Genomic DNA, 14682 nt, shown 5'->3' with positions numbered 1-14682 from the left:
GTCATTTTCTTATCTGCTGAAAAAGAAAGGGACGGGTAATCGACAGGCATAAAATTTATAGAACACACAATAAATTCAATTCAATTTTAAGCAGAAACCCAAAACAACCGTCTAAAAAATTTACATCGGCCAATAACCCGACACAGTTAATTACTTAGTCAGCACGTCAAACGGATTGCATACCAGCGAGATGCCTATTTTATTCGCCCAGGCTATTGATTCGTTTTAAAATTAACTTGTTGACAATCATCCATCCCTTTCCTTTTCGGCGGATAAGAAAATGACGGGTATAACTTAAAATAAAATTAGGAGGTGTCTGAAGGAATCGGGGCCAATATTTATGTGGGATATAGAAATAAAACGGGATATATTTTAAATGTCTTTTCTCCTTGTATTTTGCAACAGCCTCCGTGGTCTAGTGGTTAGAGCATTAGGCTCACGATCTGGAGGTCCGGGTTCGATTCCCGATGGGGACATTGTCGAAATCACTTTGTGAGACTGTCCTTTGTTTGGTAAGGACTTTTCAGGCTTGAATCACCTGATTGTCCGAAAAAGTAAGATGATTCCGTGCTTCGGAGGGCACGTTAAGCCGTTGGTCCCGGCTATTAGCCGTAAAAACACCTCCACCAACCCGCAGTGGAGCAGCGTGGTGGAGTATGCTCCATACCCCCTCCGGTTGATTGAGGGGAGGCCTGTGCCCAGCAGTGGGACGTATATAGGCAGTTTATGTATGTATGTCTTTTCTCCTTGTATTTTACACACTCCTTATATTTTTAAACAAAATCCACCCGACCGACATCGCACCATCGACTCCCCTTTCTTACTTTTTAAAACTGCCTTACGTCCCATTCATTAACCATCCTCCTTTCATACCATAAACAATCAAATTCCCATTCATTATCCTTCCATAGCTTTCTCACTTTCCTACATGTATGTAAATCAAACTGCAAAAATGACAAATCAGAAAACGACATAACATTCATATAAACCTATCAAAACGCCGCTAATGGTTTTGTCGTTCGCTACCAAGGCCAGAGGCGCCTTGACAAATCAGTAAGGGTGTCCCGGAGGTCATAGGGCCGAGGAGTGGCCCTGCTATGGACAAGGACGAATTTTTACGGACCTACATTATGTACCTCTATGTCCGTAAAAATGTATCTCTCCTTCCCAGAAACTGTGAAAGACATACATACATTAAGATATATAAATTAACACAAAACGGTCTACATAAAACATAATTATACTATAAAAAAAGTAGTACTTACCGACTAAAATATACATACATAAACGATACAAGAGAGAGAGAGAGAGAGAGAGAGGGGAATAGATAAATCATACAATACATATACAATTATACATATAGTATCATAATTATACAGAGTGTTAGTGACATCGTAACGAATACTAAGGGGGATGAAAAATTGTAGTAACTAGTGTAAAAAATACTGAGCTCCGTGTGACGGACTTACCCCATTGACCAAAGTTTGCACAAGTCTGCTCATAATGACAATTTAGGTACCTTTCTGTCTGTATAACTTATCTAGGGTAACCTTTAAGTAGCTTAAGTTGGTTTGTTTTTTTTTTTTTTTTGACGTGACTTACTGTAGATTTGCCGCAGATGGCATTAACTACTTGGACGGACAAATGGGGAGCGCTGAAGGCTCTGACCCGGTACAACGTTTAAGACAACAGGCCTGAGAGTGCCTAGTTGGTCGCGAATCTCGGCTCAGGGCGTCGTCTGAGAGGAAAAATATTTGAAAGAATTAATCGACCCTAGTGGGTCAATGGCGATAAGCGCTGATTGAGGGAAATCGTCGACTACGCCGCCGGGGTCCTGAAGTGTTTGGTGTCGCGAGCTGCGCGATAGCGCACACATTTGATATGGGCCTTGAAAGTAAGACGTCTATCTAAGACTACACCGAGATATTTGACTTGCTCCTCCCAAGGGATCGGCTTGCCAAACATCTTGATGATTTTAAGTTGACGGCGTGACCGTGGCGTGTTATAATAACCCTTCTAATAATAGCCCTTGGTTTGTTAAATGTTCTGTTTTATAAGCTGTTGGTTATCTATAAAAAAAAATAAAACAAATATATGATTATAAGTACCTGACGACAACGTTGATGTTGTCTTCGTCGGAGTTGAGCGTGGTGCTGGAGCCCCGGGTGCTGCGGTCCAGGCTGGCAGCCCTGCTGCTGCCGCTGTAACAACATGGTACTGTTGATGATTTGTTTTTTTCGTAACGTTTACTGTTCTTTCACACCATGCGGCTGGAAGAGATCTCTTTTAGAGATAAGCCCACCTTTTTATATTGTTAATTTTGATAATCTTTGTACAATAAAGAGTGTGATTGTAGATTTGCCGCAAATGGGTTCATAGTTGATCCAGTAAAAAAAAAACTTTGTTATTTAAAAGTCAAAGATACATATTTATTGCCATAGGTAAAGCATTTTAAAATGAAATTTCTTTCAACGTACCCAATTGCGCGTGCAATAATTGATTAAGAATAAAATATTAATTCAGAAATACCTAATAAAAAAGTTAAAGTCAGTTAAATTATCTAAAATGTTACGGTCAATTATTACGTAGTTTGAAAGTTAAATATATATTATTTATTAACTTACTTGCTTCTTTATTACTTTTATTTATTTTTTATTACTGCAAAGCGGTAACTTAGCCACTCTTCTTCTACCGTGTGGGTTGTGGGGTGGATTACCAACCTCATCAACCCTGGTGTCAGGGTTACTATTGAGCCGTCAAAGGCCCCTGATGACTCATGTAACGATTATGTACTTACATCAGTAAGTAGTAACCGATACCAACGGCTAAACGTGCCTTTCGTAGCACAAATCGACTTTTGGACAATCAGGGGATCAGCTTGTAATGTCCTAACCAAACTAGGGATCGCAAAGTGACTTAGCCACTATTAGGTGGAGATTTGTAATTAGCCCTTAGTTTTATGTCTGCTTATTATTTTAAGAAACGTATATGGACATAATTCTTCTTCAAAACAAATATTAACACTCTGTGGACTTAAGTTGTCTAAAAATAAACAATTTTTATGTTTATTTTATTTTTATTTATTTATTTTAAATAAATAATTCAATTCAAATTAAAAATATCTTTTTTTAGTAGGTAACATAGTTACACTTTGAATCGTCAATTTTTACATAACGAACGGCTGATCACCTGATTGTCCGAAAGTAAGATGATCCGTGCTTTGGACGGCACGTTAAGCCGTTACTACTTACTGATGTAAGTATGTAGTCGTTACAGGAGCCATGTCAGTGTCAGAGCCATTGACACCAGGGTTGATGAGACTGGTATTCCCTCACAACCCAAACAATAAGAAGAAGACTCTCAACCGTTAAAAATGTAAGACAACAGGTTAGATAATGTTATTTACTGATGATGGGCACCAGGCCAAGGGTAGAACAATCGATGGGGCGCTGTAAAACGGTCAACTTATAAATAACTTAGGTATAACCATCATTTATTACCTATCATTGAACTGGAACAATTTCACATAGCACATTATATAAGCAGACTGCTACCTATGCAAACACATTATAACTAAAGTGGTGTTTATTATAAGTACAGCCTCTATGGTCTTGTAGTTAGAGCGTAAGGCTCACGATCTGGAGGTCCGGATTCTATTCCCGATGGGGACATTGTCGAAATCACTTTGTGATCCTTAGTTTGGTTAGAACATTACAGAATGATCACCTTATTGTCCAGCAGTAAGATGATCCATGTTTCGGCACGTTAAGCCGTTGGTCCCGGTTACTACTTACTTACTGATGTATGTGAGTAATCGTTACATGTGCCAAGTCAAGGGCCTTCGGTGACTTAATAATAACCCTGACACCAGGGTTGATGAGGTTGGTGTTCTTGAATTCACCTCACAACCCACATGATAGAAGGAGGCCTTTCTGTAACTAGTGGAAAAGTGGAAGGATAAGTGGAAAATAGCTCCACTAATTACGTTAAAGTAACTTGGTTAGATTTGGAAAAAAAGAACGAATAAGAATAAAAATTGTGGTGTTGTAAAAAGTCCTTTATGATATTTTTTCTTGGCATACCTAAGGATGCTTTTTTCATTTTTTTATAGACACCCTAATATGCTGTTGAGGGGAATTTAAATGCTAAACTCAATCCGAAAAGGTTTAAGCGAATATATTAGTGAAATTGAGGATGTTTATAAAAAGGCCCGGGGTATTAGCCAAATGGCAAACGATAATAAAAATGTATGGGTTTAACATGTCACCTTATGTCCGTCCCATTCTCATACATACAAACGATTATGACAATCCACGGTGACAGTGATAAAAATGTATGGGATTGACATAAAGTGACATGTCAAACTCATACATTTTTATCACTGTCACTGTCCTTTATCGTATGCTTTAATTCTTAAATTTGGAAAATAGACATGACCTTGTGTACGATATACCTAAAACATATTAAAACATGTAAGCTTATTACAAGCTAATTAAGAAATTACGGTGTAATAGCTGGCCTTCGTGGGAGGGAAAATTTATAATGTAAAAGTATAAGATTACTACTTATTAAATTGCATTAGGTATGAGGACAAACCTAGGTTTATCACATACTTACTAGCTGTTCATCTAAATAATCAATTGCGTTTTCTTTTTAATAATCCATCCATTTTTAACAACGCGATTCAATCAAATGTTTTACGCCAGCATTGAAAATTTGATAATTTCCATAAGTTTGAATAGCCATAACTGTTTCCAATTCAACATCTGATCACAATTAAAGCATTTAATTTTGAATATTCAAAATCTTCCTATTATAAGAACATCATAGAAGGGAAGATAGAAGGAAACACAGGAAGGGGAAGACCAAGAACATCTTATAATGGAACAAATTAAAGAGAACGCGACGGTCGTGTCTTATAAGGAAATCAAAAAATTGGCCTTTATATATAATAACATAATAATATAATAGACAAGAGTGGAGAATGATACAAAAGCGTGCCTCCTAAATGATGATGATGACTATTATAAAACTTTATAGACTAAAATAAAATTTAAAAGTAAAAAGTTTCCAATCACCGTCCTTTTGGAACGAGCTATTAGAATATTCAAACGGTTTCCCGCGCTTTCGACGGGCAACCGACATGTGTCCGTTCTCACAAGATGGCCGACAAAATGTCAAGGGCTGTGCCCTTATTGACCAGCATGGAATATTTTATATAGAGCTTTTGGTTCGTTAGTAGAATCTAATTGGTGTCTAAGGCGGGGTGGAATAAATTACCTATATAAAAGTTAAATAAGTAATCATTATTGAATGTTTGATTATATAGCTTCCATATACAGCTGACATACATCAATACTGATGACCGTGAATGACACTAATATCATAGTAAAGTTAATATTTTTCTTTATAAGCACAAACACGTGCCAACAAACTTGTAGGTCACCTGTTTGTCGAAGAAAATTCATATTAAGCTTTATGCTGAAAATAATAATGTTACATATAAAACAAAATAAAATAAAAAAAATATTTCTAATTCTGCTGGTTTGGGAGAAGTATTCTTCTGATTGTCTTGCTTCTAAACAAGTTCTCAAATTTTACCAAGACTTCGGTAAAACGAAGGGAAAGACCTAAGCTGAGGTGGTTGAGTGTCGTGGAAAAATACGGAATAGCTTCGAAGCCAATGTCCAGGATAGGGCAAAGTGGACGAAAGAACAGCAGGAAAGCGGACCCTGGCGGCGCAAGACACGAAAGAAAAAGGCCAAGATTTTGATATAAGCAGAGCTGGGTATGCGGGACACATCACATGAACATGTAGGCCAATTCGAAACGCTTTCCCAGCTCTACGTATTTCTACACAAAATATTAATAAGAAATCTGGATTAAAACAAAAAAAATAATAGTCTGCAGTGAGCGACCCTCAATAAGTAGCTTTCAGGTCTAGGTTATCCAAGGAATCCAGAATAAAAAAAACCAACTGTAAAATAGTAACGGAGATTAAAGGAACTGAGCTATACTATGAACTCAACAACTAAATTTAGATCAAGGCTTGGAGCATCAATAAGACCCATTAAAGGGCTGAATGAAACGAATTAGTGGTATCTACAGGCGGTTGACCTTTGCCTATATAATGATTTGTACTCGTAGTGATTATCATCATTTGAATCAGAAATAAAAATAAGTATTACAAAGAAGTTATTGTTGCTTGACAACTAGGTTTTAGCTTCTTCTATAGTGTGGGTTGTGAGGTGGATTACCAACCTCATCAACTCTGGTGTCAGGGTTACTATTGAGCCGCCAATGGCCTCTGACATGGCTAACATAACGACTACTCACTTAAGTACATCAGTAAGTAGTAACCTGGACCAACAGCTTAACGCACCTTCCGAAGCACGGATCATCTTACTTTCGGACAATCAGGTGATCAGCCTGTAATGTCCTAACCAAACTAGGGACCACAACACTTTAAAAAACACTATTTTTGTGATATTTCCCCACCGGGATTCGAACCCGTACTATACTAACTATATATGAAAAGGCAATAGACTAAAATTAAATTAGTCTTTTCTGTTCCTAACTAAAGCACTGAACAAAGATAAATTAAATCATTTACGTATCAACGCAATTCCATTTTCCTGAAACAATTTGCCGTAACAAACGTTTCCACCGTAACTACGGCTAGTTAATGTCGAATTACTACGTCATCTGAAAGTGGTTTGAAACCTGAAGTTTCTGTTCTAAGGATCGCTCACCACATCGCGTGATCCATTGCCGTGATTCACCACCTATTCAGATTAACGCGAACAAATTTGCGTAAAGTGGAATTTGGTTACTCATAATATTGCGTGGTAAGTTTTGAAGGTCTCTTTTTATGAGAATAAAAATTAACATAGAGAAAATTTTAATCGAAAAATTTCTGCCTCCGACGGGACTTATACCCGGAGTTCTTGTCAAGCCGGGCGTGTTAATCATTACACCACCGGGTTCTCCTCCTGTCCATGCGAAACTCTTTCGATCTGAGTATCGTCATTAAGCCGACGCCGACGCCATCTGCCTAGAATGTTGAGTACTAATATTTTAGATTAAAATTTTCTCTTTGTGAATTTCCCTAAGCACGGCTAAGGGCTATAAAAATCATTTAAAAGATAACATGATAAGAAAAAATTATTAAACATGTTTTGTTGGTGTTTTATGTGTAATAAAGAGTTCACTTTCTTACTATAAAGCATTAAACTGATAGCATTAGTCAGCTCCATCCTGGGCGCCAATATGGCGCCCAACTGGGGCACAATTTTGAATGAATTAAAACAATAAATCAAAAGGCTTTTGATAGCAATTTACAGTTGATTTTACTTGTCTAACGCTGTTTTTACTCGATTGACATTGAAATTCAGTGGCAAATACGTAAATATTGTGTAGTTAGTTTGATTTTTTGAGGAAAATAACAGAGATTTGAAATAGGAGATGCTTAAAAAAGAATCCTGAAAGTTGCAGATGTAGTAACTTAAAAGGATATTCTACGCGACTAGATAACAACTGAAATTAGAAGCTTTTCTCATCTTGTTAAAGGCAGGGCAGGGAACACAGCATCTAATAATTCATGTCTGACTTTGCAAAGCGACGTATCTGCAATTTTACGCTAAAATAATTTGTCTTATTGACAATAGCAAAAGGTACAAATCAGAGTTGCGTAAAATTTCAGATACGCCAGTAAGCGACGTTAGCGACGAATTGTATACGCTCAATTGATTTATCGAATTTATCGATATCCAATATTTAAGTTTTAGCTCAAGTCTAACAGTTCTAAGAAACGGTTGCGTGCTTCGGAAGTTCCAGGGGTCAAGTAGCTGTAAGTTAGCAACCCCAGTGTTGCCAGTGGATTGCCACATTTAATATTAATGAAACAATACCGGCTATCACGCCACATGGATTTAAAACCATTTGTTTTTATCACAAACTAGTTGATTCACATAGTCTCGCGTGGAATCACTTATGAAATTCATGTTTCATAACCGTCTATCACGGCCGTTAAATTGATTTATTATGTTTTGGTAGATGGAATTACTTTATGTTTGTGCTACGTCAAAATTGTTATAAAGCAAACAAGCTAATAGCATGATAATTACGCGTAGGTACCTTACCCACCTACGCGATACAATAAACTTTATTACAGTATTTACAGCTTCTAATCTAATCGAATACAAATGAATTCTAATTTCTATGTTCATCAATTATTACATTTATCGTGTGTCAGAATTTGAATTCAGAACGAAGTTCTTTATTGTTGTTTTTATTGCGTGAACAAGGAAGGATATTAAGAAAATAGAAGCACTGTGCACATGTCATAAATTAAGTTGCGCGGAATTACTTAATTGTATAAGAATATTTTATGGTCTTTTTTTAAAAAACTTCTAGGGTCTTGTGCCAACGTTTTTCTCGCAGCTTCTTTTCCCCGGCTATAGAGGTTGTGAGCTGTAGTAGTTTTAGGGGAGAAGACGTTCGTTAAGTAAAAAATAACGACACAAAGTATAACTGTGTTACTTACTGAATAAAGATGTTTTTGCATTTTTATTTGAAATATTTTTTATACGACCCCGAACCCCATTGTTGATACTAACATAGAATAAGTGATATTACTTACTAACAACTATGGAATTTATATTTTCTTAAATAAACTATTACAAGTCTCTGCCGCATCCGTCACACAATGCAGCCCGGCTATGCCACCTGGGAACCGGTGTAGAGGGCACTCGTTCACTATGTGAGATATGGTTTGATCCGGGTGACCACATTCACTATGTGGCGGCTCCTTTAAGACCCAGTTATGTAGGTGAAGGTTTGACTTTCCATGGTTGGTCCTACACCGGTTCAGTCGGGTCCAAATTTTTCGTTTGGAGTCAAAACCAATGTAATGTTTAGTGAACGTTGGGATACCAACCTGCCATTTCTAGACCTGCTCTTGACGCTGTCGTCATCCCTGCCCCAGCCCTTGCCAAGTGCTGGCAGCCCGATGGAGCTCGCCACCTTCACCATCCCGCTTGGTTGCTCTGTACTCCTCGCCTTACGAGTCAATGACTTGCCTGGAACAAAGGGCAAACGTGACTTATCAATAAGTACCTATAGAAATATTCTTCTTCTTGTATCGTGTGGGTTGTGAGGTGGATTACCAACCTCATCAACCCTGGTGTCAGAGTTACTATTGAGCCGCCAAAAACCCCTGGCATGGCTCATGTAACGACTAGTACTTACACCAGTAAGTAGTAATCGGGACCAACGGCTCAACTTGCCTTCCGAAGCACGGTTCACCTTACTTTCGGACAATCAGGTAATCAGCCAGTAATGCCCTAACCAAAGTACAGATTACAAAGTAATTTTTATGATATGTCTGTACTCAGTCTGACGCGCGTGGGATGGCGCACAGAGTAGTCTATTTCAAATCCGTACTAGGACTCTCTTGTCCTCCGACAGATGCCTACCTCATCATCATCAATATAAGAGCCACGCTCTTGTCGGTGTAGCATTTTCCATTCTAGTCTATCAAAGGCCAATTCCTTGACTTCCCTATAAGTCACGACGTTAACCTTTTCTTTAATCTGTTCCATGTAAAGCTCTTCTAGGCTTGGTCTTCCCCTTCCTCTCTTTCCACCTACCTGCCTACTAACCATAAATAAATATATAGATAGATTAATACCTACCTATAAACCTTACCTTTCATTTTAAATGTTAATGGTTTGATAAAAATACGCCTTAAACTTGTTAATTGACAATTCATAATGTATTTTTGATCTTAGTGGAATATTTTTATATAAAAATAACTTCACTATTGACAAAATTATTTTTGTGTGAAGTGGAATAAATTAGTTGCTAAAGTATCACAAAATGTCGTAGTCTTCTCTATGAAACGTGAGAAATTGAACACTGTATTATAACGTAAGTATAAGTAATGTTATTTATAGCCATTCAAATATTTACCAAAATGTCTATCTAGTTGCGTTTTCGTGACGCATTTGTTAGTGATTGACGGTTTTATAATAGGTCATATTATATTCATAACATATTAATTTCTATATTTTTGAGGTGTTGAGGTTAAAGCCTATAGCATAGAATAAGGAATAATACTACGTATAGAACGGCAACTCTCCGCTCCCCACCAGCGGCTGAGCTAGGTTTACCTCACCCCCTCGTCTTACTTTAGTTTTCAATTGTATGGGCGTTAGATGCCACACACACAGATGTGTACGATAACGTGAATATGTAGTGTCTGTGTAAAACGAGGTTTTTTTTGTATGAAGTGTCCGGAGTCTTCAATGTTATACCTGGTGAGAGCCCTCAACGCTCCCCATTTGTCCGGCCAAGTAGTGAATGCCATTTGCGGCAAATCTATACAATAAGTCACGTCAGACACACCGGATTCGGACGTCACACACACAGATGCGCGTGGACGATAACGTCAATGTGTAAAACAAGGTGTATCCGGGGTGTGCCTACAGTTTAACTCACCCCCCCCCCCCCCAGTTATAAAAAATCATAACGTTAATCTGGAACCATTCAAAAAAAGAACCTTTCAACATCCAAAATATGACAGTATAAATAAGAGTAGGGTAAAAATCACAAATAGCGACACAAGTTGCAGTGACACAGCGCCACGTGTGACAAAGAGGTATAATTACCCTGATTTTATCATAGACACATAATGTATTGGAACTGATGTCACGGTTGCATAATGCATGCATGTGGAAGGTCGATTTTGGAATCGCTACTTTTTCCATGAAAAATGTCGCTTTTTAACCTACAAAATGTGTCATCTTTTGACAACGTCGGGTTTGCTAGTAACAAACAGACAAGCCTATAGCCCAGGGCAGGCAAAAAAGTTATAAGTACTTACAAGACAAATAGGGTACCTACTTGACTGGGTCAAAGATAAATTATAAAATGCTAATCTAGGAATAGAAGACAGTTTAAGATGATCAAAATTCAATCTCATTTTACTTTTCGACTTATTTTCGAATTTTATTTATTAATTGCGTAACTATGAGTACGGCGTTTGACCACTTTCATTAATGACGTCACAGGACAGTATTTCCATACAAACTCCAAAGAAATCTTTCGTTTTGACGTTTCGAAAAAAGTGGAATTTTCCGTCGAAAAATTTAGGACTGAAAATAATTAAAAAAGAAATATGAATCGGAAAACGGAAAATTCCACTTGATATCAACTCGGAATCATAGTCTGAATCATCCCTCAAAGTTTTCGTTACGATGTCACTAATATCCTGTATTATGAACACCAAGTCATGCAGCCCTTGAGCAGTTGCAATGTCATTTGTTTGTTAAAATCCTTGACAGAGGGTTGCCCCGCGGTCCTTCGCTAGAAACCTTGATAGCCACATGTAGTCACCAAATGAAAGGCCAAAACATTATACATTATAGTGAAATCCACGAATTATAGCGTTGAAAGCGCTTCCCCGAATGGAACGGTCACCGGAACGGTACGATGGGTATTTATTCTTTATAGTGAGGGGCTTGACGTCGCGTTTCTCGTCCTGGGCACCCTCAGGACCAACTAGAACGGCAACTCTCCGCTCCCCACCACCGGCTGAGCTAGGTTTACCTCACCCCCTGACGCTAGTCTTACTTTAGTCTTCAATTGTATTTTTTTGGTTTTTTTCCAAGTAGTTAATGCCATTTGCGGCAAATCTATACAAGTCACGTCAGAAAAAGGAAGTCGCGTTTTTCTACGGTGCGCTCGCTTTGTTTTCCCTCTACGTCGAGAGAGTTTTGATGCATTGTATAAACATAGAATAAGGAAGAATATACGTATATAACGGCAACTCTCCGCTCCCCACCAGCGTTTGAGCTAGGTTTACCTCACCCTAAGACGCTTCAGATATGTCTGGAATCTGTTGGTTGAAAACAGGAGGGTTTATTTAAAAACCCGAATTGCGGCTAAACCCTGCGTATTTGGAGAAAGTCGCCATATAACTAAAATATCAACTCGCTAAGACGCTTCGAATGAGGTATGTCTGGAATCTGTTGGTGGAGACGACGTTTTGACTCATCATCCTTTACATCATTATGACATTTGTAATTTGTACGTGTAAGTAAGTATTATGTAAATATGGCTTGATGATGCAGATGCTCGATTTGTCATTATCAATGTCAATTGTCGTCGTAAAAAACAAACAAGCCTGTTATTAGGCCGTCAGACAGAAGACATTAACTAGATACCTACTTATTGTAAAAATATCTATAAATTGTCAAGGACAAAAAGACAAACTTACATAAAGCTTTTTTAACGTGACTAAAAATTAATATAAGCTCACGACTATATCCCAATTGGGGTAGTCAGAAGTACATTCATCGCAAGATGAACTAAGTGGGTACTTAGTTCAGGTCGGTGAGGAGTGGATACTCCTCACCGAGCTTGACGTCACTATTATTGTAGATTTGCCGCATATGGCATTCAGTACTTGGCCGGACAAATGGGAGGCGCTGAAGCCTCTCATCCGATATAACATTTAAGACCTGGGGGGTTAAAATGGCCACATCAACGCAATTTATCTAAGAAAGCAATATTGCTATTTGACGTTTCTTTCCATTGCGCACTTATTTATTTATGCGCAAATGTCAAATTGCAATATTGCTTTCTTAGATGAATTACTTCGATGTGGCCTTTTTAACCCCCCTGAGCACAACCCGGACATTTGATACAAAAAACCTCGGTTTACACAGACACTACCGCAATAGGCTAATTTCCAACTAGTCAAATCAGTTACTTTTTACTAAACGTCAAAACACGAAATTACTATTTTGTATGAAAAAGCACACTGTGACGTGATAGAAAAATGTGACAAAATGTCGGACTTAGTATTATGTTTTTCTTGATTAAAATTCAAAAAAAGTAAGTGAGTGAGTGTGTTTCGTTAGTTTTAGATGTGTATTTAAATAAAGACATCAAAAAACATTTTCTTTTTTCAATTTAATAAGCCCGACATTTTGTCACATTTTTCTATCACGTCACAGTGTGCTTTTCAATATAAATCTTATGAAATTCTTTAAATAAACTAAACTATTAATTCTTTAACTATTTAGAATCAGAATTTCATAATTTATCTTGAACCTAGTACATGACCCATTTGGAAAATGGACGTGAGCTTACATAATATTCTTGGCAGAATCTACGACACTAGCGCAGCAAAATGAAAGCACTCACCAGTCCGAGTAGTGGCCACCAGGGTCTCAGCAGAGCGTGAGATGCTCCTAGACAAGGCTGAAGGCGGGGCTCTCATCGGCGTGGCGGCCGCCCGGTGGTGGTACACCATGTCTGGGTTCAACGGCTGCAGCAACTGGAGGTTCTTCAACGCCATCACATAGCAAGGGCATTTTCGCTTTTAGCTTCGATTTTGGTCAAAATTTTCCCGCCAATCCACCAACTGTCATTTCTTTCCATTCAAAATGGAAGGTAATTTGTCGCTACAGATGTTTTTAGTTTGGTTCTTGCGTTAAAATCACATTTGATTAAACACACACAGTTAGTTCGACCTTTATAGACGATGATACGGTTAACCACCTATCACGTAGCTAACAGAAAGCTCGGTGAGGTGTGGGTACTTAGTTCATCTTGTGATGGATGTACTTTTGACTATTCCGATTGAAATATAGTCGTGAGCATATGTTATGTTTATTAAACGCTTTTGTCAAAGTTCTAGTACTGTTACAAACAAGTGTCTATTTTAGATAACGCATCCATTTTCCACATTTATTTTATTATGCGGGCAGAAAACAGCAACAGTCTCATAGAAAGTATCCGGAATTTCACAATACAGAAACAAATATACCTAAATTATTTCTATTGTCAAAATAAAGCTAATGGAATGAACAAAATCACGACAAACCATAAAAGACGAACAATCAATGGTGTAACAATAAATCGATTCAATTCATGTGTGAACCGGCACGTGACAAAATATTGTCACTAAAAGTCCATATACTTATTTACATTCAGATATTTTCACGACACTTTCATTAACAGTCCTTATTTTTTATATATTTAATAAAAACGTAATTATTTTTTTCAGTTATCGTTTGGCGCGCTTAAAAAGGCGGGAATTTCTATAAGATGGCGGGCGGCTGTCATAGGCGCGCGCGAGGCACAGACTGAAAGCTATTCAGCCGGGTTTGTTAAAGCAATTTGGTTTTCAAGTTTATTGTAACGTCACGTATGGGGTGGTAAACTATATTCGCTGAAATCGAGTGCGTCGTTCGATAGTATATTAACTATTAATTGCACTTTAGTTTTGTGCTAGTGAGAGGTAGAGTAATTGTTTGTTTATGTAATGTGTTTCTTTTGTGTTCATTAAAGACTTATTGTATTGTGTTTTTGAAGCAATAGATACTTTACTTTTTATTTTAGAAGAAATTGGATGCCCATCATCTTTAAAACCGTCACGAATTATTCGCAAGGAAGTCAACTCAATCAATCAATCAACTTAAATATTTAATTATGTTTTGAAATCTATCAGTAGTGCACTGGTTTAGCGTTGAGTTCACGGTCCGGAGGTCACGGATTCATATCCCGGTGGGAACACATCACAAAAATCACTTTTGAGCCCTGGTAGAGTATTTTTTCAATATTGTACAGAAACGGATCGTTTGCGATTGCGAACTAAGTTAACCGTTTGGG

The 14682-nt window shown here is 37.7% G+C and overlaps 1 protein-coding gene across 1 annotated transcript in view; it reads right to left on the bottom strand.

The window, feature by feature from the left end:
* LOC126372201 (kinesin-like protein KIF12) overlaps positions 1–13918 on the bottom strand; it is a 31012-nt gene extending 17094 nt beyond the window's left edge. Inside the window, exons 1-4 of the mRNA XM_050017869.1 lie at positions 13895–13918; positions 13213–13569; positions 8939–9080; positions 2109–2201 (exon numbers count right to left, since the gene is read on the bottom strand). Coding sequence (XP_049873826.1) covers positions 2109–2201; positions 8939–9080; positions 13213–13366 — 389 coding nt within the window. The 5' untranslated portion in view covers positions 13367–13569; positions 13895–13918. The remainder of the gene's footprint in view (positions 1–2108; positions 2202–8938; positions 9081–13212; positions 13570–13894) is intronic.
* Between the last annotated feature and the right edge of the window lie 764 nt (positions 13919–14682).

The sequence above is a fragment of the Pectinophora gossypiella genome, chromosome 13 (assembly GCF_024362695.1).
Source record: "Pectinophora gossypiella chromosome 13, ilPecGoss1.1, whole genome shotgun sequence".
Lineage (NCBI taxonomy): Eukaryota > Metazoa > Arthropoda > Insecta > Lepidoptera > Gelechiidae > Pectinophora > Pectinophora gossypiella.
The sequence above is the reverse complement of the archived record's forward strand: the minus strand, read 5'-3'. Positions and strand labels throughout refer to the sequence as shown.